The sequence below is a fragment of the Vicia villosa genome, linkage group LG1, assembly GCF_029867415.1.
Source record: "Vicia villosa cultivar HV-30 ecotype Madison, WI linkage group LG1, Vvil1.0, whole genome shotgun sequence".
Classification (NCBI taxonomy): domain Eukaryota; kingdom Viridiplantae; phylum Streptophyta; class Magnoliopsida; order Fabales; family Fabaceae; genus Vicia; species Vicia villosa.
In genome coordinates, this window is record NC_081180.1 from 103,237,955 (window position 1) to 103,262,664 (window position 24,710).

The 24,710-nt window shown below is 34.8% G+C and overlaps 1 protein-coding gene across 2 annotated transcripts; it reads left to right on the top strand.

The window, feature by feature from the left end:
- Nucleotides 1–256: 256 nt before the first annotated feature.
- On the top strand, nucleotides 257–21,490 carry LOC131643761 (protein MOR1-like). 2 transcript variants are annotated; one of them, XM_058914077.1, is made up of 54 exons: nucleotides 257–669; nucleotides 854–959; nucleotides 1,078–1,201; nucleotides 3,355–3,434; nucleotides 3,523–3,700; nucleotides 3,796–3,860; nucleotides 4,477–4,559; nucleotides 4,667–4,752; nucleotides 4,867–4,980; nucleotides 5,232–5,351; nucleotides 5,765–5,867; nucleotides 6,340–6,476; nucleotides 6,836–6,901; nucleotides 6,993–7,110; nucleotides 8,824–8,861; nucleotides 9,156–9,227; nucleotides 9,323–9,427; nucleotides 9,541–9,646; nucleotides 10,233–10,345; nucleotides 10,452–10,539; nucleotides 10,644–10,744; nucleotides 11,226–11,333; nucleotides 11,463–11,568; nucleotides 11,649–11,728; nucleotides 11,814–11,963; nucleotides 12,112–12,187; nucleotides 12,367–12,491; nucleotides 12,590–12,700; nucleotides 12,773–12,922; nucleotides 13,027–13,101; nucleotides 13,199–13,280; nucleotides 13,398–13,513; nucleotides 13,588–13,686; nucleotides 13,771–13,845; nucleotides 13,935–14,030; nucleotides 14,121–14,222; nucleotides 14,504–14,605; nucleotides 14,771–14,953; nucleotides 15,028–15,139; nucleotides 15,427–15,503; nucleotides 15,580–15,659; nucleotides 16,135–16,194; nucleotides 16,300–16,426; nucleotides 16,625–16,747; nucleotides 16,828–16,905; nucleotides 16,999–17,157; nucleotides 17,332–17,490; nucleotides 18,916–19,013; nucleotides 19,101–19,257; nucleotides 19,339–19,455; nucleotides 19,940–20,035; nucleotides 20,202–20,273; nucleotides 20,388–20,670; nucleotides 20,748–21,490. In XM_058914077.1, exons 1-54 carry the CDS (start codon nucleotides 510–512, stop codon nucleotides 21,014–21,016), a joined length of 6,066 nt encoding a protein of 2,021 aa, XP_058770060.1. In that variant the 5' UTR covers nucleotides 257–509; the 3' UTR covers nucleotides 21,017–21,490. The 2 variants fall into 2 exon arrangements, with proteins under 2 accessions (XP_058770060.1, XP_058770059.1); XM_058914076.1 differs by having other exon boundaries at nucleotides 258–669; nucleotides 20,742–21,490.
- The last annotated feature ends 3,220 nt before the right edge of the window (nucleotides 21,491–24,710 follow it).

Consider the following 24,710-nt stretch of genomic DNA (forward strand, 5'->3'; position numbering starts at 1 on the left):
TCCTAAGATAATACGTCCACATGTATCATTTTACGTAATTAATTTAAAATTTAAATTAAATTAGCCCGTTAGAGAGTTTAGCAGTTAGCACTGCCCGTAATTCGTTCGCAATGCCTCCAATTCAAAACCCGCATGTCGTTTGCTCACGCTCCGTCACTGCTTGAGCGTGGTTATGAAAAACGTCTCAAACTAAATAACAAAAAGAATTAAAAAACCAAATTAAAAAAACAATAACCTCCCTCTCTTTCTCTCTCTATCTCTTCATTTCTTCTGCAGTGTTTTTGAAGCTAAGATAAAAAGCAATTTCAATTTCACGCTCTCTCTCTTTTTCATTTCATTTTTATATTTCTTCTTTTTCCTCTTCCCTGTTGCCGGCACTGCACCTGCCGCATACAAAACAAAAGGGAAAACCGAACTCTCTCTCTTGTTTCTCTCTCTAGAATTCGGTGCCATTCGCAGAGATCAATAGGGTTTGAGTGAGAAGATTGTAGGTTACGAAGCGAGCAACAATGTCTGAGGAAGATAAGTTGTTAAAGGAGGCTAAGAAGCTTCCATGGGAGGATCGTCTCGCTCATAAAAACTGGAAGGTGCGTAATGAGGCTAATGTCGAATTGGCTTCGTTGTTCGACTCCATTACGGATCCCAAGGACTCTCGCATCCGTGAATTTGGTTAGTGTTTGTTTCTGTTTTTGGTTTTGGTTAGGGTTTTTGCGTTTTTTTGAACTCTGCTTCCCGATCTCGGAACCGTTTGGATCTGGATACGGTTTATTTTGCGTAGTTGGTGGTTGTTGTTGTGCATTTTGATTTGGATCTTGTTTATTTGTGCTTGAATTTTGAATTTGGAATTTGGCAGGTCACTTTTTTAAAAAGACTGTGGCGGATTCGAATGCTCCTGTGCAGGAGAAGACACTTGATGCGTTGATTGCTTACTTGCGAGCTGCAGATGCTGACGCCGGGAGGTGATAATTTCGTTCTTAATTTTTATTGGTGTTCATGTTTAATTGCATGGTTTGTTTGATTTTGTTTTTGTGTAAAGTTGCCATTCTAGTGTTGGTTTGAACTTGAATTTTGTGGCAGGTATGGGAAGGAGGTATGCGATGCTGTCGTGGCTAAATGTTTGACGGGAAGGCCAAAGACAGTAGAGAAGGCTCAGGCAGTGTTTTTACTTTGGGTGGAATTGGAGGCTGTTGATGCGTTTCTGGTAATTTTCTTTATGTCTATTTGATTCCGTTGCCATTGAGTGGTTTTCTACTATTATTTCCCTTTCTGCTGTGGTTTCTCTTTAGAGTTGGTAGGCGTCATATGTCTAGGTGACTGGAGGTTGGTTATGTTTTGTTTCAGTAGTGAGTTGCACTGGTTTTTTTTCTCTTTAAATTTTGTTAGTTTCAGTAATGGAAATGTTAATTTTGTTGCATATGTGATTACAATAGATTTGTGGCTTGTATTTTTTTCTAATTGTGTCTTAGTTGTGTGCCGTTACATAGTCAGGTATAGTTAATAATGGATGTTTAGCATTTTGTTTCTTAGTTTGTTTGGTGGTGGGAGAGCTTTGTTCTTCCTGAGTGTATGTGATTATTTCCAATTTTGTTCTGCTTGTGGTGGCATTTGCACAATGGTATGCGCTTTCCCACTGACTTAAAATAGTCTATACGAGGACATCATTTATCATTTACAGTCATGGTGTCAATTATGGTGTCTGATATTCTCTTTAGAATTATATTCCTAAGTTCTTGCTTTACTTCTGATTGAATTGAGTGACTGGTTTCTTAGCTAGCTTTTGCTAAATTTATACTATGTATTTCATCCCGGGCAGTGAACACATTGACATTCACTGCTGCATTTTATTTATTTTGTAATTTTGTTGAAAATTCAGAGTTTGTAAAATGATGAAAGTCTAGGAATTGAGTTTATAGACCTTAGAAATGGAAAAACTTTATCATCCCAGTTCTCTAGAGAGACAATATGGATGACACTGTTAAGGTTTGATCCTCCTGAAGTCCCCTTCTTTACGAGGAGTATGAGACTGTATTTCATGATTTGGCACATACAAGTTAGTCTCAATTGATAATTTGAAATTCCTTTGATGATAGTATATATAGCAGAGAACCGATTCTGTTGAAACACACAAAAATGAGCTCCCTTTATGTTGTCTGTTTACTAGCATAGTTGCCAATCCCGGAGAATGGCGTGCAGTGGCTGACCCATAATGTGGGATATCATATAGCAGAATGACAACTATTTGATATTTTTGGATAAATTACATGAATTACTATATACATTTATTTAATGAAAATTCAACAAATAACGTCAAAACCCTAAAAAAATTTATAAATCAAAGCAAAAGGTTTAATAGAAAACACTCTAACAAAAGCCTAGAGGAGGGAAATGTTACTATGCAAGAACAAGGTTTGTATGCTGGTACGGTGGCTGTATTCACGAAAGGAGAAGAGAAACAATGGATGAAGGTAGGATAGGGTTGAGTCTCAAATTTGATGGAAAACCCCAAAATTACCCTTTAAATGTTCTAAATTTAAGGGGTAATTTTGGTTTTCCAGAGGAGGAAAGGATAGCGGAACGGGACACCCCCAGGAAAGGAATGGGGGAAGGCCCCCCCCCAACCCACGATTTTTTCTATAGCGGCCACCATTTGATTCTGCGCTACTAGACCTCTTGTCATCGCGGCCGTCCTCTGCACTGCCCCGCCGCTACAGCCCCGTCGTTGGCCGCCATTGATCACTCTGTTTACTAGGTTATCAAACTTTTGAATTTAATTAGTCATGTTTTCTATTATCCCGGGTATGACAGTTCTTTTCAAAGAAACTATATATTATGGCTCCATTTCTGTTGTGTATTTCCATTGCTAGCAATCTCTTGATTTCATTTAGCCCTGTTTTAATTTTTGATATGGTGAATTCTCTTTGGGGCCTAGACAGAAATGGTTTTGCATCTGCTTGTCATACATTTCTGTATCTGCTTTTCTTAAGGCATTGATAATTTTTACAGTGCAAAAGTGAATAAGTTTATTTTGAAATTAAATCTCAATAATTAGTTTCTACGAATAAATTAATACCTTAAGGGTTTTGCTACATTCTATTGCTTGTCAATAAAAATAGATAAATCTTTTCACTGGTTTGATCCCCCCAAACGTTGAATTCATGTAATCTTTTCAAAGATTTTTTTATCCCCCCAAATCATTGAATTCATATAATCTTTTACCATTCATTGTTTTAAGTTTGTTCAATGTTTCGGGTTGTTAAGATTAGATTCTTTGGGATTTTAGTTTACACATCAATAACTATGCATCTTCTAGTCACTCGTTTCACCCTTTCTTGATCAAGACTTTTGGTAATTTAGGATGCAATGGAGAAAGCAATTAAGAACAAAGTTGCTAAAGCGGTGGTGCCTGCAATAGATGTTATGTTTCAAGCTTTAAGGTTTGGAATGTCGTTGCAAAATCTATAATAGCTGTTTCTGTTTTGTTATCTCATATAATGGTTTAATTATCTTTCTTTGTGCTGCTAGTGAATTTGGAGCTAAAATTGTGCCCCCAAAACGAATTTTGAAGATGCTTCCGGAACTCTTTGATCACCAAGATCAAAATGTTCGTGCATGCTCTAAAGGATTGACTCTTGAACTTTGTCGCTGGATCGGTAAAGATAATGTAAAATCAATCTTGTTTGAGAAAATGAGAGACACAATGGTAAAGCTTATCTGTTCCTCTTAGTTATATGAATTCTTATGTTCTCTTCCTGATATAAATTGTGAAGCATTCAATTTACTATTCATTTTCTGTAGAAAAAAGAGTTGGAAGCAGAAGTTGTAAATGTTACGGGGACAGCCAAGCCAACCCGCAAAATAAGGTAGGTATCTGAGTTTTCAGTGCGTTGAGAAGATTCTTTCTGAGCTCAATGCACAATGACATAACATGTTACAATCCATCTCTGCATTTTTATTCTTTTTTCCTACGTATCGTTATTTTGTACGCAATTTTTATGTTATCCCCGCTTGTCATTTCTCTTTTTAAGATGTGATATTTGTAAACGTTATGCGTTTTTTTTTAATATTTTCCAGAGATTCATGTTTTCAAATGTCAAAATGCTGTCTGGATCCTTGAAACAGTATTTAATACTAGAGCTGAACATGAAAATACTGTTACAGTTTTAAATCTTTATTTTTGTCAATTTGATGGAGAATGAGCAATGTGGATCCAAGTATACTATTGATCTATAGTTAAATTTTATTCCTTTAAAAAGTATAGCTTATCTAGGGTAGATGCTAAAATATTCTTTAAAAAAATTGAATAGTTAAATGTTAGACAACCTGAAAAGCTTTTCAAGACTTGAAAGCTTTCTTGCTGTTTTAAATGGGTCTTTTCACTCAAGCCCAATTTCCAGCATAATTTTTGCTGGTAGTAAAGCCTCCAAATTTTACCTTACTCCATGACAATTGAAACTTCTTTTATCCACCATTTTTTAGATCTGAGCAAGACAAGGAACCGGAACAGGAAACTGTATCTGAGGTTGCGGGCCCTGGCCCTGCTGAAGAATCTGGGTCTGATGGTATGCAGCTGATGTTGGAGATGGAACATGCTCTCTTTTCTCAGATATGGTTTGTTTTTCATCTGTGGCACTAACATACCTACCTGTTGTAACCCTTTTATTGTCAGCTCATCAAGAAATAGATGAATACGAGCTTGTTGATCCGGTTGATATTTTGACTCCTTTGGAGAAATCAGGGTTTTGGGATGGAGTGGTCAGTTCTTTTCTGCCACATCTCTCTGTCTCTCTAGCAACTTTTACCTTTGCTTTCTATCACATTGAATCTGTCTCAGTTTCTTTTCCCCCTTTTAATCGTTTTAATCTTTAGAAAGCTACCAAATGGCTTGAACGGAAGGAGGCTGTTGGTGAGCTAACAAAGCTTGCATCAACCAAAAGAATTTCCCCTGGTGATTTTTCTGAAGTTTGTCGAACCTTAAAGAAGGTATTACATATGTTTTATGACACTGAAAAAGCTAGGGCTTTTTTTATGGTTAAGCTTGTACATAGTATGAAGGGTCTATTTTCCCTCTCAAATATAGTGTTCAATTTCTAACAACATAGAATATAATTATAATATGTGCTGTGTGGAAGCTCAAATGAGATTGGCCACTGAAATATGACATAAAAGATTGAGCCATCGTCTCGGTCATTGGTACATGTTTCTAAAGCTAAACCATTAGTTTTTACTTGCAGCTTATTACAGATGTGAATATTGCTGTTGCTGTTGAAGCTGTCCAGGCTATTGGCAATCTTGCTCGGGGATTAAGAACTCATTTTTCTGCAAGCTCTCGTTTTTTATTGCCTGTATTACTTGTAAGTACTATTTGACAGCCATTATTATTGTTATTCAAGTTTTAGAAACTTAACGTCTTCGGTTCTCTATTGTGTACCCATATCATTGATGTTTCTTGCCTACATTTTCATGTAATCGAGTTGTTTTTTATTTTCAAATAGTTGGTTAGCATGATTGGTTTTGAACTGATCACTGACTTACACACACACACACACACACACACCTGTGCATTTCTAAGTTGCATTTGGCATTGAGAAAGCTGCTTGTCTTCTGTCTCGAATGCCTTTAGAGGTGGTAACGTGGGAGTTATAAATTTATTGTGCGTGGAGGTTCTTGTTAAAGTAAATTGTTATTTGTTGTTTGCATGGTGTGAATTGTTAATTTCCTCGCTTTCAAAAATAATGCCTGCTTCTTGTGTTTATTTCTTGAATAGGAAAAATTGAAAGAGAAAAAACCTACCATGACTGAGGCGTTGTCCCAGACTCTTCAAGCGATACACAAAGCTGGATGCATTAGCCTCGCTGATGTTGTTGAAGGCAGGTTCCCTTGTCATGATCATTTCTGTGCTCTATATTTGGCTTGGAACTCAAATTTCAATTTCTTTTTGGTACAAGAATTCAAATTTCTTGATAAATGATCTGATTATTGAATTTACAGAAACTCAGAACCTGCTGCTTTCTTTTTTCTTCACAAACCATGCCCATGATTTTTTTACCTTTTTTTCTGGTGAAAATTAATTCTCAAACTGAAGATTATAGAATTGCAGTTTCTATTTTCTGTATGTGCTTGAAAAACTTGATTTTTTTACCTTTTTTCTGTATTTTGGCCATAATTTTATATTGCTACTTAATTTACCAATATCAACCACTCCTGGATTCTGATGAGCAATTCAAGTTATTGTTTGTCTTCTGTTGGTTGAGCTTTACATTATTGTGTCAATGCTTTCCGCCAGCTCTGTCCTTTTGCATTTTGCTTCTTATTGAATATATTATGTTTGATCTGCTACAGATGTTAGGACAGCAACAAAAAATAAAGTTCCCCTCGTGCGATCATTAACAATGACCTGGGTTACGTTTTGTATTGAAACAAGCAACAAGGGTATTATTACAAAGGTGCATAAGGATTATGTGCCAATTTGTATGGAGGTCAGTTTTGTTTTGCTGCATACTTTTGATCTGTTGACATGTTATGTTTTTCTTAAATATGTTTTGGTAGATACTACTATGATTTTCATATCGTTCAGCAGATTAAGTCTGCTTGATTTAAATGCTAGTTTAATACCCCTTCTTTTCTTAGTGTAGAACCACCTAGAAGTTGATGTATAAACTGTTTGATTAAAATTGTGTTCATTTGTCTTGGTAATTAAGTTCTATGTTTTCTTTTGTTCTATTCTAGGATTTAGTTTTCTTCAATCGTGTTTCTGTTGAACAAAGCAAACTGTGAGTGTTTTTGTCTGGGTATTTTTGTTTGTTACTATGCAATACTGATGATTTGAATCTCGCAGTGTCTAAATGATGGCACTCCTGATGTGAGGGATGCTGCTTTTTCAGCATTGGCAGCAATAGCGAAGGTAAAGATTTTACAATTAAATCTGCCTGCATGTTTATTAATTTGCTTTTGCTGTTGAGGTTTTGAGCATTGTACTGTTCATTCTCTTGCAGTCAGTTGGCATGCGACCTCTTGAAAGGTCACTGGAGAAACTTGATGATGTTAGAAGGAAAAAGCTTTCAGAAATGATTTCAGGTTCTGATGATGCTGCGCCTGGTGGTACTTCCACAGGTTTGTACATTTTTCTCACTGGAAAAAAAATACTATTGGGAAGGGAAAAAGGCAAAAGAGGACAGTATTACTAATAGGGATCATAATAGGTTAGGTTGCCCAGTTGGGTTCTATGCCTAGTCTACATCGGGCCAGGGCCAAGCCATGCTTATTTATTAGATATACCGGGCCAATACTTTCCAAAGTCTAGGTATAGGTAAAAAAACCAGTCTTTAAGCCATCTAAGAAAGTGTCCTTACAGGTTGTTTTTTTTTTTAAGTAAATGTAAATAATATTTTTTAAATATGTTAAAATCATATACTCACCTTTGTAAATATTTGGGCATGTTGGCCCGAATCAAAGACTTGAGTTTATAAGTTTATTCCACTGGAAATTTATGACTTATTTGAAGACCTCTGTGCACTAAAAGCCTTTTATGTTATACCAAAATTTCATAAAGCTTAAGATTGATTTTAGACTATTAAATAAATAAGACAGACCACAGCCTTAGAAAGATTATCCCAGCCCTAGTCTATTTCAATCTTGTGCGGTGTCTTTGGGTAGTATTTCATTGAATTGTATAGTTTATTTGCAAAGTTAATTTGGTGGTTTATTTTTCCTTAACCTACATTGAGATATGATGAATGACATATTTAAATGCCTAAATATGAAATAAGTCTTTAAATCGGCTATTTGGTTAGATTGTGCTCTTAAAGAAGTGTTGTCACTTGTCAGACCTAAGGTAAACCTACAACATGTAACACGTAACAGGCCTTGTCTTGGACTTTTAAAATAGTTCAGCTCTATTCAAGCAAAGCCTTAGTTGGCCAAGCCTACATCAATTACTAGTTATCTGCACTAAGAAAGAGGCTTTGAAGACTTAATCCTAGTTTACTGATTGGTTGATCAAGCTGTGGAGTAATGATTGTGTACCGGAAGTGAGTTTAGATGTGATTTAGCCTTTTAAACATGGGGTGCCTTTGCATCATGGGCCTACAAGCTGAAGCAAAACAATTAAGCAAAACCCTCCTTAGCGGCAGTAAACTGCAGTGCAATTAGATTTGAAGGAGAGGCAGAATAAGATACCACCACAAGGCCCAAATTGACCACCCACCTTAGTGCCCACAATTGAAGTATCTTTTCCAAACTCTCAAACAAAATTTAGAAACTGTATATTTACCTACATCCTTTGCAATATGTTCTATGATGTACCACTTGATGCAGCTGAGTTGTTTTTCAGAATATGCGGATAAGATTCAGAGTCATATTGAGTATCACCCTCTTAACAACATCGGGCTATTGGAGAATATGAGGCCAAGTCCCTTTGATCACTCTCCTTTTCTTGGGGCCACCCTCTCAAGATGAAACACACAGACCTTTATTATATAATGATGAAGTAGACAACAAATCTTGATTATCACCGTGTCCTTTAATCCCTATGGAATGATATTATTAACAGTTAATAAATTCTTAAAATTATTCTGATCATCACATTTCTAAGTATGCCTCAATCCGACATTAGGTCCTCATAGATGTGTAAGGCAATTCTTTTTAAATTGCTAGTGACAATGGAAAATGAATTATGCTAAATCTTGTGATTGAAATTTGTTTTAAGCTTCCTAATTTAATTGATTCTCTAATTTGGTTGCTTTTTATTTGTAATTTGATTTATTTGCCTCCAAACTTAAAGTACTTGTTGGAATCTTTTGCTGACACTTAATAGTGGTATTTCAGTTTCTGTGCAAAATACACGTGCAAGTGCTTCTGCAGAGGTGGGTGTATCTTTTATCTTAGTTTTTAAAGATTTGGGTTTTAGTTTCATTTCTTCAATATATTGTAACATGCAAGATATTGGTTTTTCAAAATGTTGTCTTATCGTACTCTTCTACCAAACATCCTTTCTTTATTTACGAGACTTTGCTGTTAACATTTGGGAAAACAAATGCTAGTCAGTTGGAGTTTGCGTAACATTTTTAAAGAAAGAATTAACATTTTATTATCATTGAGTTTCGATGTTTGAAAGGTTTCTTTGGAGATGTAACCATTATTCCTTGATTTACATACAGACATCTGAAGGTGCATTTGTTAAAAGGTCAGCTGCAAGTATGCTCAGTGGAAAGAGACCTGTTCAGGCAGCGGTATGTAGCATCTTTTTGCTTGTAACTAACTAAGCTATGCTTCATTTTTTGATGCAATTAATGAACTAGTCTTTTGAATATTTTACACATTCCAGCCCATCGCCAAGAAAGGGGTGGCTGTAAAGTCTACTACTAACAAAAAAGTAGAAGGAGCTTCACAAAAGGCTTCAAAATCGATTGAAGCTCCCGAAGATGTTGAGGTAATATTATATTTATTTGTCTGCTGTCTCTCTGATTTGAATCTGCCGCCACAGTTATCATGTGATTAACAAATGACAGTTTATACAACCTTTGTGTATCTAAATGCATGCAGCCCACTGAGATGGGTCTTGAAGAGATTGAAAGTCGAATAAGTTCTCTTATACAGTCAGATACCATCACTCTATTAAAAAGTTCTGTATGGAAGGAGCGTCTTGAAGGTTGGTAATCATCTATTCAGTTTTTGTACTTTGTTTAATAACATTGGAGGAGGAATCATGTTGGAAGAAGGATTGATAACTTTGTTGAGGATCTGACCTCCAACATCATCATTAAACACCCTCATATTAATTTGATCATTTATGCTTTTCTTTTGTAGATCATGGTACGTTTTACATGTAATTTTCCCCAGATGTTTTGATGATTTATAATTGTGGAACTGGTTTATCTTCTCTGGCTTTTGATAATGATGTCATGATTGTGTGAAATTAATATAGGTCTTAGTATCTCTTGGAAAGTTTTTGGCATTTCTTAGCCAATGTTTTTTTAGGACTTGAAGTTGTTTTTTAAGTGGGAATAAAAAAGATTGCTTTTTCATTCATTGTATTTACTTCATTTTATTCTTTGTTGACATGTATTTTAGGTTTATCCGTCTAGGGTAATGAACAACTTATTTTTGTTGTACTTTGAGCACATTGTAATTAGGACTGTGTTTCATCCACTACGAGAACTTTATCTTCTGATTTTTCTTTAGATGTCTTTTGTACATGCTTGATGAGTAAAGTTGCTAAAGCTAGATTTTTGCAGCCATTTCTTCGCTGAAACAGCAAGTTGAAGGCTTACAGAACCTTGACCAATCCGTAGAAATATTGATTAGATTACTGTGCACCTTGCCTGGTTGGGGCGAGAAAAATGTTCAGGTTCAGATGTATTTCCTTTTGGATTTCAAATGATTTATTTATCTAGTTTCTAAATCAAAACGGCATATAGTACTACAAGTCCCTTACACTTGTCATTCCTGAGCAGGTTCAACAACAAGTTATTGAAGTTGTCACTCATATAGCTTCAACTGCAACTAAATTCCCAAAGAAGTGTGTAGTACTTTGTCTTTCAGGTAGTTCTTGTCATTTGATTTAGCTTCTACCAAAAATCACATCTTTCCTCTATGAACGACTGATATTCTGATTTGATACCGCATTTCTGTTTCCATTTTTGTAGGACTAAGTGAACGTGTAGCAGATATTAAGACACGGGCATATGCTATGAAATGCCTCACTACATTTTGTGAAGCAGTTGGTCCAGGGTTCATTTTTGAAAGAGTAAGTATGATTATCATTAGGAAAAATATATTATAATTATTCGGCAAACGTGTGATCCAAACTTGTCTATATGAAATATTTATGTTCATGGATTGAAAAGGCATGACTTTTTCCTTGTATGTGATCCCTCCATTTCTTATTATCTGTGGCATTTACATTTTTTTTTTAATTTCTATTTACTGAGGTAGTAATTGCTTATTGTCTGGAGATTTAAGAGGCGAATCTGCCCTTTAAACATGCAAATTTGGTTATTGCTTCTGCTTAAAATATCTCTTTTTAAAAGTGTATACTTTCTTATTATTTTTTATTAGTATAAATTATTTACTTTTTGTTGCAAGTTGATATGCGACAGTATTACTCGGAGTAAGAAATAAGATAGATAGCTATACTGCATCTTTCTGATAGTCTATCATCTTGCTTTGCTTCACTTATTTTTATGTGCAAACAAATAGTCATTTGAAAACTTTTATTTTTATTTTAGGCCTACAAGATCATGAAGGAGCATAAGAATCCTAAGGTTCTTAGTGAGGGAATTTCGTGGATGGTTTCTGCTGTTGATGATTTTGGCGTATCTCATTTAAAGCTTAAGGTCTGCTATCTATTTTTTTTTGGTAATTTATGTTATGCTTTTTTTGTTGCATGTATTTTAATTTCTCTGATTTAATATTTTTTGGCTATGCAAAAATTTCTTAGTTTTAATGCAACTCCTCTTTTGCAGGATTTAATTGATTTTCTTAAAGAAACTGGGCTTCAGTCAAGTGCAGCTGCTACTAGAAATGCTTCAATTAAACTCTTAGGTGTTCTGCATAGATTTGTCGGGCCAGGTGACTTTGCGCTGACTTTCAAATTCTATTCCACATCTAACTATTTCTTTGGGTTAGATCTAATGTTTTTTCCCTTGTAGACATAAAAGGGTTTCTTACCGACGTTAAGCCTGCACTGCTGAGTACTCTTGATACAGAATATGAGAAGAATCCATTTGAAGTATGTTCTGTTTGGTGGTGTAACTTCTATGTAGTATCATGATTCCTAATGCTCTAATTGTATTTATTTATTTATTTTGCTTCAGGGAGCATCTGCAGTTCCCAAAAAGACTGTCAGAGCATCAGATTCATCTTCATCTGCAGGGGCTGGTGGACTTGATAGTTTGCCTCGTGAAGATATTAGTGGAAAGATTACCCCAACTCTCTTGAAGAGTTTCGAAAGCCCTGATTGGAAGGTTTGGTTGAAATAATCTTGTATTAGCCCGCCTTTCGTTTTGTATATTAAGCTTGCTTTCAACTGTCAGTAACTGTGGAACAGTGGAAGTGCAATAATGTGCTATTGCATCACGTTTTGAGCTCCTTTTTTTTTTGTGCTTAATGTAGGCTCGTATGGAGTCTGTCGATGCTGTAAACAAAATACTGGAAGAGGCTAATAAGCGCATTCAAGCAACTGGAACTGGTACCTCGATATCATTAGTATTTTGTGCTTTTTAAATTTTGTCTCTCTACCCCTCTCATCAATTTCGTCTGCTTCATGGACTTGCTTGCTTTGTTTTATTAATTCTTCAAATTTTATCCTATTCATTATAAAATTTGTCAAATTTTGAAATTCTTGCGGGTGATGACTGGTATTACCAGGTGAATTATTTGGTGCTCTTAGGGGACGACTCTATGATAGCAACAAAAATATAGTCATGGCTACCTTGACAACAATTGGTAATGTTGCATCTGCAATGGGTCAAGCTGTAGAAAAGTCAAGCAAAGTTAGTGAACTCTGTTCTGCCTTTGTATTTTCTTTCCTGTTGCTAATGTTGTATTTCCGTTTTCAAAAGTTTAACTTTCTCAAAATGGTTTATTGCAGGGCATTCTGTCTGATATATTGAAATGTCTCGGTGACAATAAGAAGCACATGAGAGAATGTGTATTGAATACTCTAGATTCTTGGCTAGCAGCTGTTCATCTTGATAAAATGGTCGGTCCTGATTTTGTATTCAATTATTCTTGTGCTCATTTGTCTTTGTCCCTAAACTTGATGTTAACGTAGGTTACATATGTTGCAATTGCTTTGGTGGATTCCAAACTTGGTGCGGAAGGGCGCAAGGATCTTTTTGATTGGCTATCTAGGCAACTGTCTGGGTTAAGTAGTTTTGCTGAAGCTGCACAACTGCTGAAGCCAGCCTCGTCTGCGATGGCAGTACGTTCTGATTACTCAATTATGTCCTCAATTGTCTGTCATTGTCAAATCAGTTCTATTACATGCTTTCCTTGAATATCAATTTTGTGATGGCTCCTTTGCAGGATAAATCCTCTGATGTTCGCAAGGCAGCAGAGACTTGCATTACTGAGATATTGAGAGTTAGTGGGCATGAAATGGTATGTGTGATAAAAATGCTATTTTTTCATTCCCTGTTTCCTCAACATTCATGTGATACCATGTTACCAAGCATAATTAAATTGTTTGGTCAATTAGATTGAAAAGATAGTCAAAGACATTCATGGACCAGCTCTGGCACTTGTTCATGAGAAGCTAAAACCACATGGAGCTTTTCAAGGTGCGTTCTTCGTCAACAAAGTTTTTTTTTTACACGTGGTTGATGCTTATCATGGTAAATATTTTGCCTCGTATACTAATCTCTATCTTACACCCTGTCCCCAACGTGTGTCCCCAGAGTCATTCGAGTCAGCCAGGGTAACTTCTGTGGGTGTAACATCGAAAGGTGTTACTAAGGTTGGGAAATCAACAGCAAACGGTGTTTCAAAACCTGGAAATAGAGCTGTAACTTCGGTATGTTGAGTTTTTTCTTTGTTGATTACTCTTTTACTTTGTTTGGAAGTCTAACTGTATGTCTCATCATGAAGAGAGCCGGGGCAATAAAGGGCGCAAAGTCTGAACCAATATCCGTTCAAGATATAGCAGCCCAAACTCAATCTTTGCTAAATATCAAGGATTCAAATAAGGTATTGTTGGCTGAAGTATTTACCAAACATTACTTCAAATTTTCAAAAGACGTATGCTTGAATTGTTAATTGTCTTGCATGCAGGAAGATAGAGAGAGATTGGTTGTTCGAAGGTTTAAGTTTGAGGATCCTCGAATTGAGCAAATTCAAGATCTTGAGGTAGACCTGTTCTTCAAGGACTTATCATTTTTCATGTTTAATTTTATTTTCCTAGTTATTGAATTGTAATAAATGCTTGCAACTTGCAGAATGATATGATGAGGTATTTCAGAGAAGATTTACACAGGAGACTCTTAAGTGCAGATTTTAAGAAGCAAGTTGACGGTCTTGAAATTCTGCAGAAGGTGCTGTTCTTTTTATATTCTTAATAAGTTGTGTGCTTTTCAATTGTTGATTGTACTATTAGCTATACAATCTTCTATCACACATCACAGGCACTTCCATCCATTGCTAAGGAAGTTATAGAAGTTTTGGACATTCTTTTGAGGTGGTTTGTGTTGCAGTTCTGCAAATCAAACACAACATGTCTATTAAAGGTACTTTCAGTTTTCTCCTTTTCCTATCTTCTTGGGTTTATGAAGTGTAATACGGTCCTGTTTGGATAAACAACTTGATTAAGCCCTTGTAATTGTTTATCATTTAAGTTCTCATATATACGATTATACGCTATTTCTATCACAGATTTTAATATAAAATCAAAATGATTTTATGTCAGCTATAAGTTGTTTTCATAGCTATCACGGAGAGCTTATGGAAACAATTAAAAAGCAGCCCATATATTGGTCCCAGTTAACGCTTATGCAATTTAATTGCTCAGGTGCTGGAATTTCTTCCTGAACTGCTTGACAGTTTGAAGGATGAAGGTTACTCTTTGACAGAGTCTGAAGTGGCAATCTTTCTTCCTTGCCTTGTAGAGAAGGTTTGTATTAACAGATTTAATAGGTAGCATCACCGGTAGATATTAATATTTCAGCAAATCTCTCTTTTATCAGAGTTAGTGTCCTTTCTTGGGTGCTACGGAAAGTGGCTACTTTAATTCAGATAAAAGTAAGTAAAAGTTCATGATATTTTTTAAATGTTACAGTTAGGGCATAACATTGAGAAAGTACGCGAAAAAATGCGGGAGCTGACTAAACAATTTGTTGTGGTATATTCTGCATCCAAATGTTTCCCTTATATATTGGAGGGGTTGCGCTCTAAGAACAACCGAACTCGAATTGAATGTGCTGATCTTGTAGGATTTATTCTCGATCATCATGGGGCTGAGGTATTGTGGCTAATTCTTTTAGTGAATTTTTCTTTTCAGTTTTAGATAATTTATTCCTAATGTAATGTGGACAGATTAGCGGGCAGTTGAAATCATTGCAAATTGTTGCAAGTTTAACTGCTGAACGCGATGGGGATATTAGGAAAGCTGCATTAAATGCACTTGCCACTGGTTATAAGATTCTAGGTATGGTATATTCTGAATAAATCCATCTTCGTAACACTTAGAGTTTTTTTGTTCCCGCCCCTGTAATATTTTTCTTTGGTTGGACATGAAATTTATTTGGAAGAAAGTATATCTGATCATTTTTAAATATTTATTATTTAAACTACACGACTCATCGACTCATTCATTTATATCCTTGGGTGATTGTTTTCCACTTGAAGATTTTTCATGCAAAAACTGGTTTTTATTTTTATCATAATACCTTTTAGCCATGCTGAGTTGTTTTCTTGAATAACCTTGCTATGCAGGTGAGGACATATGGAGATTTGTTGGGAAACTAACAGATGCTCAAAAAAGCATGTTAGATGATAGATTTAAGTGGAAGGTAAGTTCTCACCTTTCTCATTTCAATCCCCTTTTTGATATGCCGCATTGCTGATGAAGGTGGCGTAATTTGACAGGTCCGGGAGATGGAAAAGAAGAAGGAAGGAAAGCCAGGGGAAGCGAGAGCTATTTTACGACGTTCCGTCCGGGAAAATGGGCAAGTCTTTTTGTTTTATGTTGTAAATTTAATGTATTATATGTCTTCTAAGCTTTGATATCCTGATTGTGATCACCAATAATAAAATGAAAACAGAAATATAACTCGATAACTGGATTATTTTGAACCTTATTTTTTTTCCGTTAATACAGTTTTTTCCTTAGTTTTGATGATTGACAATGAGACCCAGAAAAGGCTGGAAATTGCACTCTCGAACTATTTTTTTGTTCTATTAAGGTGTTAGTTTTTTTTCTGTAAATTATCAACTTAAGAAGTTTAAAATTTTGGTATTGATGTGAAAAGGCTGGAAATTGTTCTCGTGAAATGTTTTTGTTTTGTAATAGTGTTGGTTTTTCGTTTAAATTTTTGTATAGATGAGAAAAGGCTGGAAATTGTACTCTTGAGTTTGTTAGTCTCTGTTTCTATGTTTAACTTTTCAATTTAATATTCAAGATATTCTTGCTCCAATTACCAGGTCTGATGTCGCGGAGCAAAGTGGAGAAATGGCTAGATCTCTTGCTGGTCCATTACTGAGGTATTCAAATATTTTTATTGAATGTTTTCCTTTTCCCTTAAATAACCCCCACCAATAAAATTACGCTGTTCCTATTATTCTTAGTCATCTTTCTTATTAATGCAGGAGAAATTTTGCTCAACCTGATAGTACCGTTGAGAGACAGTTGATGCCCCGTCCCGTGGCTATTGCCGGCGGCCCCACTGATTGGAATGAAGCACTTGAGATTATTTCTTTCGGTTCTCCCGAGCAGGTAGTGGACGTAGCATGTTCACAAATATCTTAATCATTATGCATGGGACAATAATTCTTGAATTAGTAATACACGTTGAAAATTGGCAATTCTGTTCACAAATATAGATACAACGTTGGAGTATTTTCCCATTCTCTTTTTTTCCAGTTTGAAAAATGGAGCTTTTACATCTGTTTTCAAAACAATTTTGTGATGCAGTCTGTTGAAGGAATGAAAGTTGTTTGTCATGAGTTGGCTCAGGCCACCAGTGATCCAGAAGGCAATGCTATGGATGAACTCGTGAAAGATGCAGATAGGCTAGTTTCATGCCTTGCAAATAAGGCAAGATAGTTTTATAAATAACTTCCCTTCTTTGGAAAGAAATATTGAAGTTTTAACATTTCTTTCATTATTTCAAATAGGTTGCAAAAACTTTTGACTTCAGTCTGACCGGGGCTTCATCACGGTCCTGTAAATATGTGCTCAACACTCTCATGCAGGTAAATTTATTCTCCATTTTTCCTTGGGGGTATATTGATATTATTGTATGTTTTCAATATTTTTTATAATTACAAATCATTTGTCCTTTACAGACTTTTCAAAATAAAAGATTAGCACATGCTGTAAGAGAGAGCACTCTTGACAGTCTCATTACCGAGCTTCTTCTGTGGCTCTTGGATGATAATGTTCCTCGTATGGACGATGGTAGCCAGTTGTTGAAAGCATTGAATGTATTGATGCTTAAGATTCTTGTAAGAGACTTTTTTTTATTTCATTTTGTTTTTATTTTTCTCTTTTTTTTTGGAATAACTCTTTTTTATTTAAGATGAAACTTCAAATGGTTGTAGTAATGATAGTTTGTGTTTTTATACATGCTGTAAATCAGAAGTACAAGTTCGTTTACTGACTAGTGATCATCAATACAGGATAATGCAGATCGAACTTCATCCTTTGTTGTCCTAATTAATCTTTTACGACCACTGGATCCATCGAGGTGGCCTTCCCCAGCACCAAATGAGTCACTTGCTTCCAGAAATCAGAAGTTTTCTGATCTGGTTGTGAAATGCCTTATCAAGCTTACAAAGGTAACTTGCCTCCCAATAGCTAAAATTTGTAAGGGCATTATCTTACTGAACAAATAATCTCTTTATTTGGATTTTTTGAAGATTATAGGACTGGATGAAATAGCTGAGGACATGGGGTCACAGTTGTTTCATTTGGATATTCACCAACTAATTGTCTTTATGTGGGTGGCTTTTGTTTGTTTTTCTATGATATATATACTCTGGCATTTAAAAGGTCGAATGACCCGTTTACAATATTTGTATTGTAGCAAATTGTTCTCATCAGTGTTTTCTGTGGCGTTGTCATGTTATGTCAATACTCTCTTCAGTGTTATCTGTGGTATAGAGCATAGCGAGGTGCTGCTATCACATAATATTTTATACAAATAATTAATTCTATTAATGCAGAAACTAGCAAATTATTCAAATATCATGGAATATTCATAATTTACGATAAACACTTTAGGTCTTATAAACATAGTTTAACGTACCGGTAAATAGTGATGATACAAATAAAAGGTCAAGATACAAGTTTCAGTAAGTCTTATAGTAACTAAACATTAAAATTCAAATGAAAGGATTCCTGAATACATGCGCATCTTTCTTATGTATTTTAACTTCTACTACTTTTTTATCCCATTCCCCTAGGTGCAGCTTCCCTCTTCAATAGAGTTTACTGCCTAGTGTGTAGGTTTATAGGCTTCCTGATTTCAGTTGCATTGGCAAAATTTCTCATCTCTTCAAGTTAACACATCACCATTCAAAACCAATTCATGTTTAACATCTCCATCTCCACCCATTTCACCCAGTCGACTCTCATTATTATCATCACTGCCATTTAGAAGAGTAGGGACAATCACATCATGACACTCAACGTTCTTAAGAGCCAGGAAAATGTGCTAAATAGGATGTAGGTTTTCTGGAAGCAGAACTCCGGCTGGAAGTGGGCTGCGGAGGTTAGTTGGAGGCAGGGTTGACAAAAATCAACAGGCTGCTGTTGTTTGATAATGATTTTTTTTTCTTTCCTTGAGACTATTTTGATTGGCTGGGAAATCCCCAAATGATTGCAGCCTCCCTCCTCCAATGTGGCTGCTACAGCCGCACCACCATAGTGTGCTATTGGAAACCTAGAAATTGAATCCATCATTCATACTGCCCTTTCATATGCATCCATCTAATCCATTTTGGTTCATGATTGGAAGTTATAACAGTAAGTGGATATTATCAAACTAGGTAGAATATATATTGGATATTCTTTTCTAAACTGCTATATAAGATTAGACTTTTTATATATTGATAAATTTCAACCTCATTAATTTTAGAAAAATATGAATTTATTTTTTATCGACAAGAAAATCAGTGCTGAAATTTGCAACAATTTTACCCGTATAAACTTGATCTTTAATTTTTTTTGCATTATCTCACATAAATTTTGATACGATTCAGGTTCTTCAAAGCACCATCTATGATGTTGATCTTGATCACATACTTCAAAGCATCCATCTATACTTGCAAGACTTGGGAATGGAGGAAATTAGGAGAAGGTACATATCTATTGTTGGATTGAGTTATTTCTATTTGTTCTTCTCTTTGACTAGAATAGTTTTGATTGTTTTCTTTCAATTTAATAGGGCTGGGGCTGATGACAAACCCTTGCGAATGGTGAAAACTGTTCTGCATGAGCTTGTTAAGCTTCGTGGTGCAGCAATAAAGGGTCATCTTTCAATGGTTCCTATCGATTCAAAACCTCAACCCATCATCCTTGCTTACATTGAACTTAATCTTGAGGTAGGCGTTAATTACTTTGGGACGACTTTTATATGTCCTAATATTCATATGTGTATATATGTTCTAACACTTGAATTTTAGACTCTGGCTGCTGCAAGAATGCTGACTGCATCTGGACCCGGGGGACCAAACCATTGGAGTGATTCAGCAACCAATAGTTCAGCGGCTGGAACGCATTCTGCTGATGCCCAGTTAAAGGTAATCATTATGAATTAGTATTTCTAAGTATTTTAGGTATTACAATTATGATTCCTTAAGGTGCAGATTAGGTTTCATTGGGTTTTAATGTATACAAGGCTCATTAAAAATTTCACGAGGTATTTTAATATCTAGTCTTACTCTATCTGGCCTTATTCTATGTACTGAGTGGGACCTTAATATGATGACTGATAATGACTAAAAAAACATCAATAATAGCAATGTCAATGTGACACCTACCTATGCTATTCATGTCAAGACAATGTCATTCTTTTATACTATTAAAGTTGGGAGTTTAGTAAATTAAAGTGTATTAGGTGTAAATTGACTCATTATTTTGTTATATGGGCGTGCTGTCAATTTAATTGTGTTTTTTTGTCCTTGTATGAGTTATTACATATATGATACTCCATTATTGCAATTTCAATGTCCTAACATTCCTTGTATTATTTGTTTCTAATCCTTGAAAATTAATTATTTGCAGCAAGAGTTGGCTGCAATATTTAAGAAGATTGGCGAGAAGCAAACTTGCACAATTGGTCTATATGAACTTTATCGGATTACTCAATTGTACCCAGAGGTAGAGTTAAAAAGTATATGTCCAAGTTTCATGTTATTCTTAAGTTAGGCTAGAATGATTAATTAGCCTTTAATGTGTTCAAGTATCATGCTATTTTTCACATGTTATAAACATCTGCATCCTTTTATTTCACTTATATTTGATTAAGGTTCTTGATTTATTTTAGGTTGACATATTTGATCAACTTCAAAATGCTAGTGAGGCATTTCGCACTTATATCAGAGATGGTCTTGCTCAGGTTGATTAAAATACTTATGTGCTTAGTTGAACATGCATCGTGTTTTTCTGTATTCATGATTGTGAGTACACTTGAGTTTTTGACAATTGGTAATTGATTTTAACATTTTGGCAGATGGCGAAAAATGCTGCAGCCGGAAGAACTCCATCAAGTATGCCAATGCCTACTCCTCCACCAGCATCTTTGAACATATCTTCACCCGATTTTGCGCCGCTCTCTCCTGTAAATGCAAATGCATTGAATGATTCCAAATTAAATGTGAAACCCGAACCAACAAATTTCCATCTTCCGCCATCATATAATGAGGAGAATAGGGCGGTGAATGCTTATGCATCTAGAGTTTTAAGTTCTGACTACACCTTAGGTGATCAAAGAAATGATAAATTTATGACTGGAGGTATGATAATTTTTGTTTTCTCAATCGTTAGTTTTAAAGAAAGAATATTGACTAGGAGCTTATAATTGCAGTAACAGGTGGGACATTGGATGCAATCAGAGAAAGAATGAAAAGCATGCAATTAGCAGCTGCTGCTGGGAGCACAGAATCTGGTGCTAGGCCATTGACAAATTTTAGCGACAACTTGAATCACGGACTTCATCACAGTCAGATTCCACTTGCATCAGAACATGTTGGAGCTGAGAATACTTTGCAAGGTGGGGTACATCCCATGGATGAGAAAGCTTTGTCGGGGCTTCAAGCAAGGATGGAAAGACTGAAAAGTGGATCTCTTGAACCTCTGTAGTGGGAAATTTTCTTACCTTTCCTACATTTTGAGGACCTATTTACCATTGATCCTGTGGCATGCAATCATTATTTTAAATCCGGGTGGATATAGATTGAATGTATAGAGTATATATAGTCAATAGAGCTCTTATCCTTAAAACTACGGAGATTCTGATGTGGCAAAGAATAGGAGGATTGGTTGCAGGAAGCCCCAGTTTATGACCCAGCAATTATATCACCTCATCCTTTGTCCACTTCGCCTTTGTATATTGTAGTGGTGCTGTATTTGTGACAGGAATTATGTAGATCCGTCCATTCAATCCAATTGCTACCATTTCAGTGCCATTTCAGTGCTGAAATAGGTTTGCTTGGATTGTATATTTAGCTTTTTCTTTTTCCAGAAAATTTTGACATTGGAATATAATATTATGCAAATGATTGTAGGACATTGTTTTTGATGTCCTTTCATTAAGATTTCGATCGTTTCATTTCAGCATATATTTACTTTCAACGTTGCTTTAAGTAATGAAATATTATTAGCTCACGGAACACAAGAATTAGCTCTGTTTTTTGACGAGTTGAGTTTGAACTAATGCAATATTTTTCTTTTGCAGCCAGTTATTTAACTCCCCAGATAGTAATAGTTTTTCTATTTTAACATCTTGCTATCAATTTGATCTCTATATTTTACTATTTATTATCAATTTAATCTTTAAACTTACCCTCGAATTTAGGGTTTGTTTTTTATACATGTCTCATAATAAGTATTTTGTTTGTGTTATGCACCGTTCTTAAAAAAATATAAGACGTGTTGATTTAAAAAAATCAGATGTGTTGATTTATGAGAAAATTAATATCATTTATTAATATATTGTTAGTAATTATAGTTAGTGGAGTAATAATTATAGATTGGAAGTTAATAAATAAAGGGATAATAGAAACAAACAAATGTTGCATTTGTATGACACAACATTTATTTTGAGAAAAAAATTGCATTTGAGGCACTTATTATTATTTTACTAGATAAGGAATAAAAATCTTACATAAGTAGAAATTGATAGTCACTGAAATTGCATATAAAAGTAAAAATTGATAGAGTAAACTGAAATTGCATTTTATTTTGATGTTTTTTTAAAATTTGATTTGTGTAATTTGATTCATTGCTTATTTTTAATTTTTTTTAATTCGTTTATTTTAATTATTTGATTAGTTCTGATCTTTGAGAAACTCTTACGTTAGTAGTTTTGGACCCGTAGCAATGTGTTTTTTAACCTAAGCTATTTGTTCTAAGTAGGGCTGGCCCAATAAACGCAAATACCCTGTTCTAATTTTAAAATGGGTTCAAATTTAAAATATAAATACAATTATAATAAGAGTTTAATGGATATGCACTGACAGTGTAAAATAGTTTTACACTGTCATCCAATAGAAAACAAGCAATCTGCCATGTCATTAAAACTTTTTTAAAATAAAAGTGTTGTGTAATTGGATACATGGGTGTGATTGGTTGACAGTGTAAAACTATTTTACACTGTCAGTGCATCACCCCTTTTCTCTTATAATAATTAAAAAAGACACATAAAAATTACATTTATGTATTAATCAATAATATATTTAATTATAATTATTTTGGGTTTCGATCTATCTCAAATTTTGTATGTATTAAGTTTTTATTATAGCACTTTTTGGATTTATTGGATTTTTATCATAACATTTTATTTATTTCGATTAATATTTATGAAAAAAATTGGACCTTTTAAAAATTTGGGGCCCTGTGCTGTAGCACTTCATGCACATGCACAGGGCTGACCCTGGATCTAAGTCAAGTGTTCAGTTTAACTTGAACCATAAGCTTTTTATGAAGTTTGATTTGAATTAGACCTTATGGTGGTTTGAATTGAACATCAATATGAAGTTTGAAAAGTGGTCCTGTTAGCCTGTTTCGAATCAGTGACGTGTGTAATTTTTTAAATCACAACACTCTTTGACTCGAATCACAAGACTTTTGATTCGAATTATGTGACCAAATTTTCTTTAGAAAAAGAACTGTGATTCGAATCATACTTTAGTGTGACTTGAATGATAGACACAAATCATGTTTCAAATCTTGATTTGTGCAACCAATTCCTCACTTTACAACCTTGGATTCAAATTATTCTTTCTTTGATTCGTATCTTAACCTCATGTTTTGATTCGAATCAATTTGTATTTTCTTCATCTTTTTGCGCCTAACCTCTAACACAAATTTAAACTCTTTAAGTGTGTTTTTTTCCTGGTTGGTCATTCAGTAAGCTAATAGGCTTTTAGTTGGTTAATCTTATTGATTGACAAAAGGATATTCATCAAGACAGAGAAGTCTCACAATGAGATTTCCCCATAGTGAGATCTGTTGAGATCCACACCTATACTTTCAGAGAACTTGACAAACTACGGGTTTCATCATTAACAAACACACTATCTCTTTGATTCAACCTTGTGAAAAAATTCATAGAATGTTGATGTTGTGAGAGTTTTTAACTATGTTGTGTGTGATTCTGTAGATACCCTTCACCTTCTTCAACCTCATATCAAGAAATCATTGTTGTGGTGCTCAACTTTAAATATTGAGTGTAACAGGTAGATATAAGGTACATTAGGAAAGCTGATGTTTTTTGTGAAGTTTTTGTTGTGTGTATAAGGAAAAAGAATTGCCTTTTGTCTATGGTATTTGATGACGATCATCCATCAAGGGAAGAGTTTCTATATACTCCATAGAAGATTTCAGTGTAACTGAATAAGGTTTCCGCAGAACGAAGTTGGGAGTTGTCTAACTTTTCTTGGTTAGAACAATCACTTAGATAAAGAATCAGTAGAACCATGTGATATGAGCATACTAAGTCATAACTTGTCATCACAAGTGCACTAACACTTTCATAACCATCCTCATTAGAGTCAATCAAAATCTAAACATAATCTCCTTTTCCCTCTCTCGAGACAATTCATCTTGAAGTGAACGATTTGGTGACAATACAAATATTTTAAATCCGACTTATCAAAACCCTTAGATTTGTACTTTGACCTGGATCTCTTTCCCTTTTGGTTTCCTTTACACATTTTTTTTTTAAAATTAAGATTGCTTGCATCTTCACTTTTTACAAACCAAAATTGTTGTCTCTGAAATATTTTTTGATGTTTCATTTGGAACTCTTGGTGCTCACTTGTAAACTTAACCCATTTTCCCACATTGGACACCACTTGTTGTGAAAACTGATATAATGAGTTACACCGAGAATGATGATATGGAAAACAAAGAACAACGACGATCAAATTAAATGACCCCACACAAAATTAATTTGTGAAATTGTGTTAGCAAATCCACACACACAATTTCCTTTGCTTAAACTAGTTAGAAGATTGACTAATTTTTCTCGAGGCTATTTCTTTTAGTTGTCACTATTTTTTGTCTCACACATCAAAATTCTCGGTGTGTTTTTTTGAACCTCTCAATTTCACAACAATCAACAACAACAATGACCTCCGTATCTAAACAATATCAGTAGTGGGCTTTCCTACAGTTTCCAAACTAACACCAATAGTGGCCTTTCTCACTAGGAAATTTCTTTTCCCACCCTTGTATAGTGAAACACACCTCTGAAAACCCAAAAACACATCTCCGAACACATCATGAATCATTTTTGCCAAATATTAGTTCAAAGGTGCATCAACAAAAATAT

Coding starts and splice junctions, on each gene's coding strand:
- LOC131643761 (XM_058914076.1), top strand. CDS start 510: ATGTCTGAGGAAGATAAGTTGTTAAAGGAGGCTAAGAAGCTTCCATGG. Junction 3,435..3,522: donor GTTATGTTTCAAGCTTTAAG/GTTTGGAATGTC, acceptor TTGTGCTGCTAG/TGAATTTGGAGCTAAAATTG. Junction 9,428..9,540: donor AAGCTCCCGAAGATGTTGAG/GTAATATTATAT, acceptor AAATGCATGCAG/CCCACTGAGATGGGTCTTGA.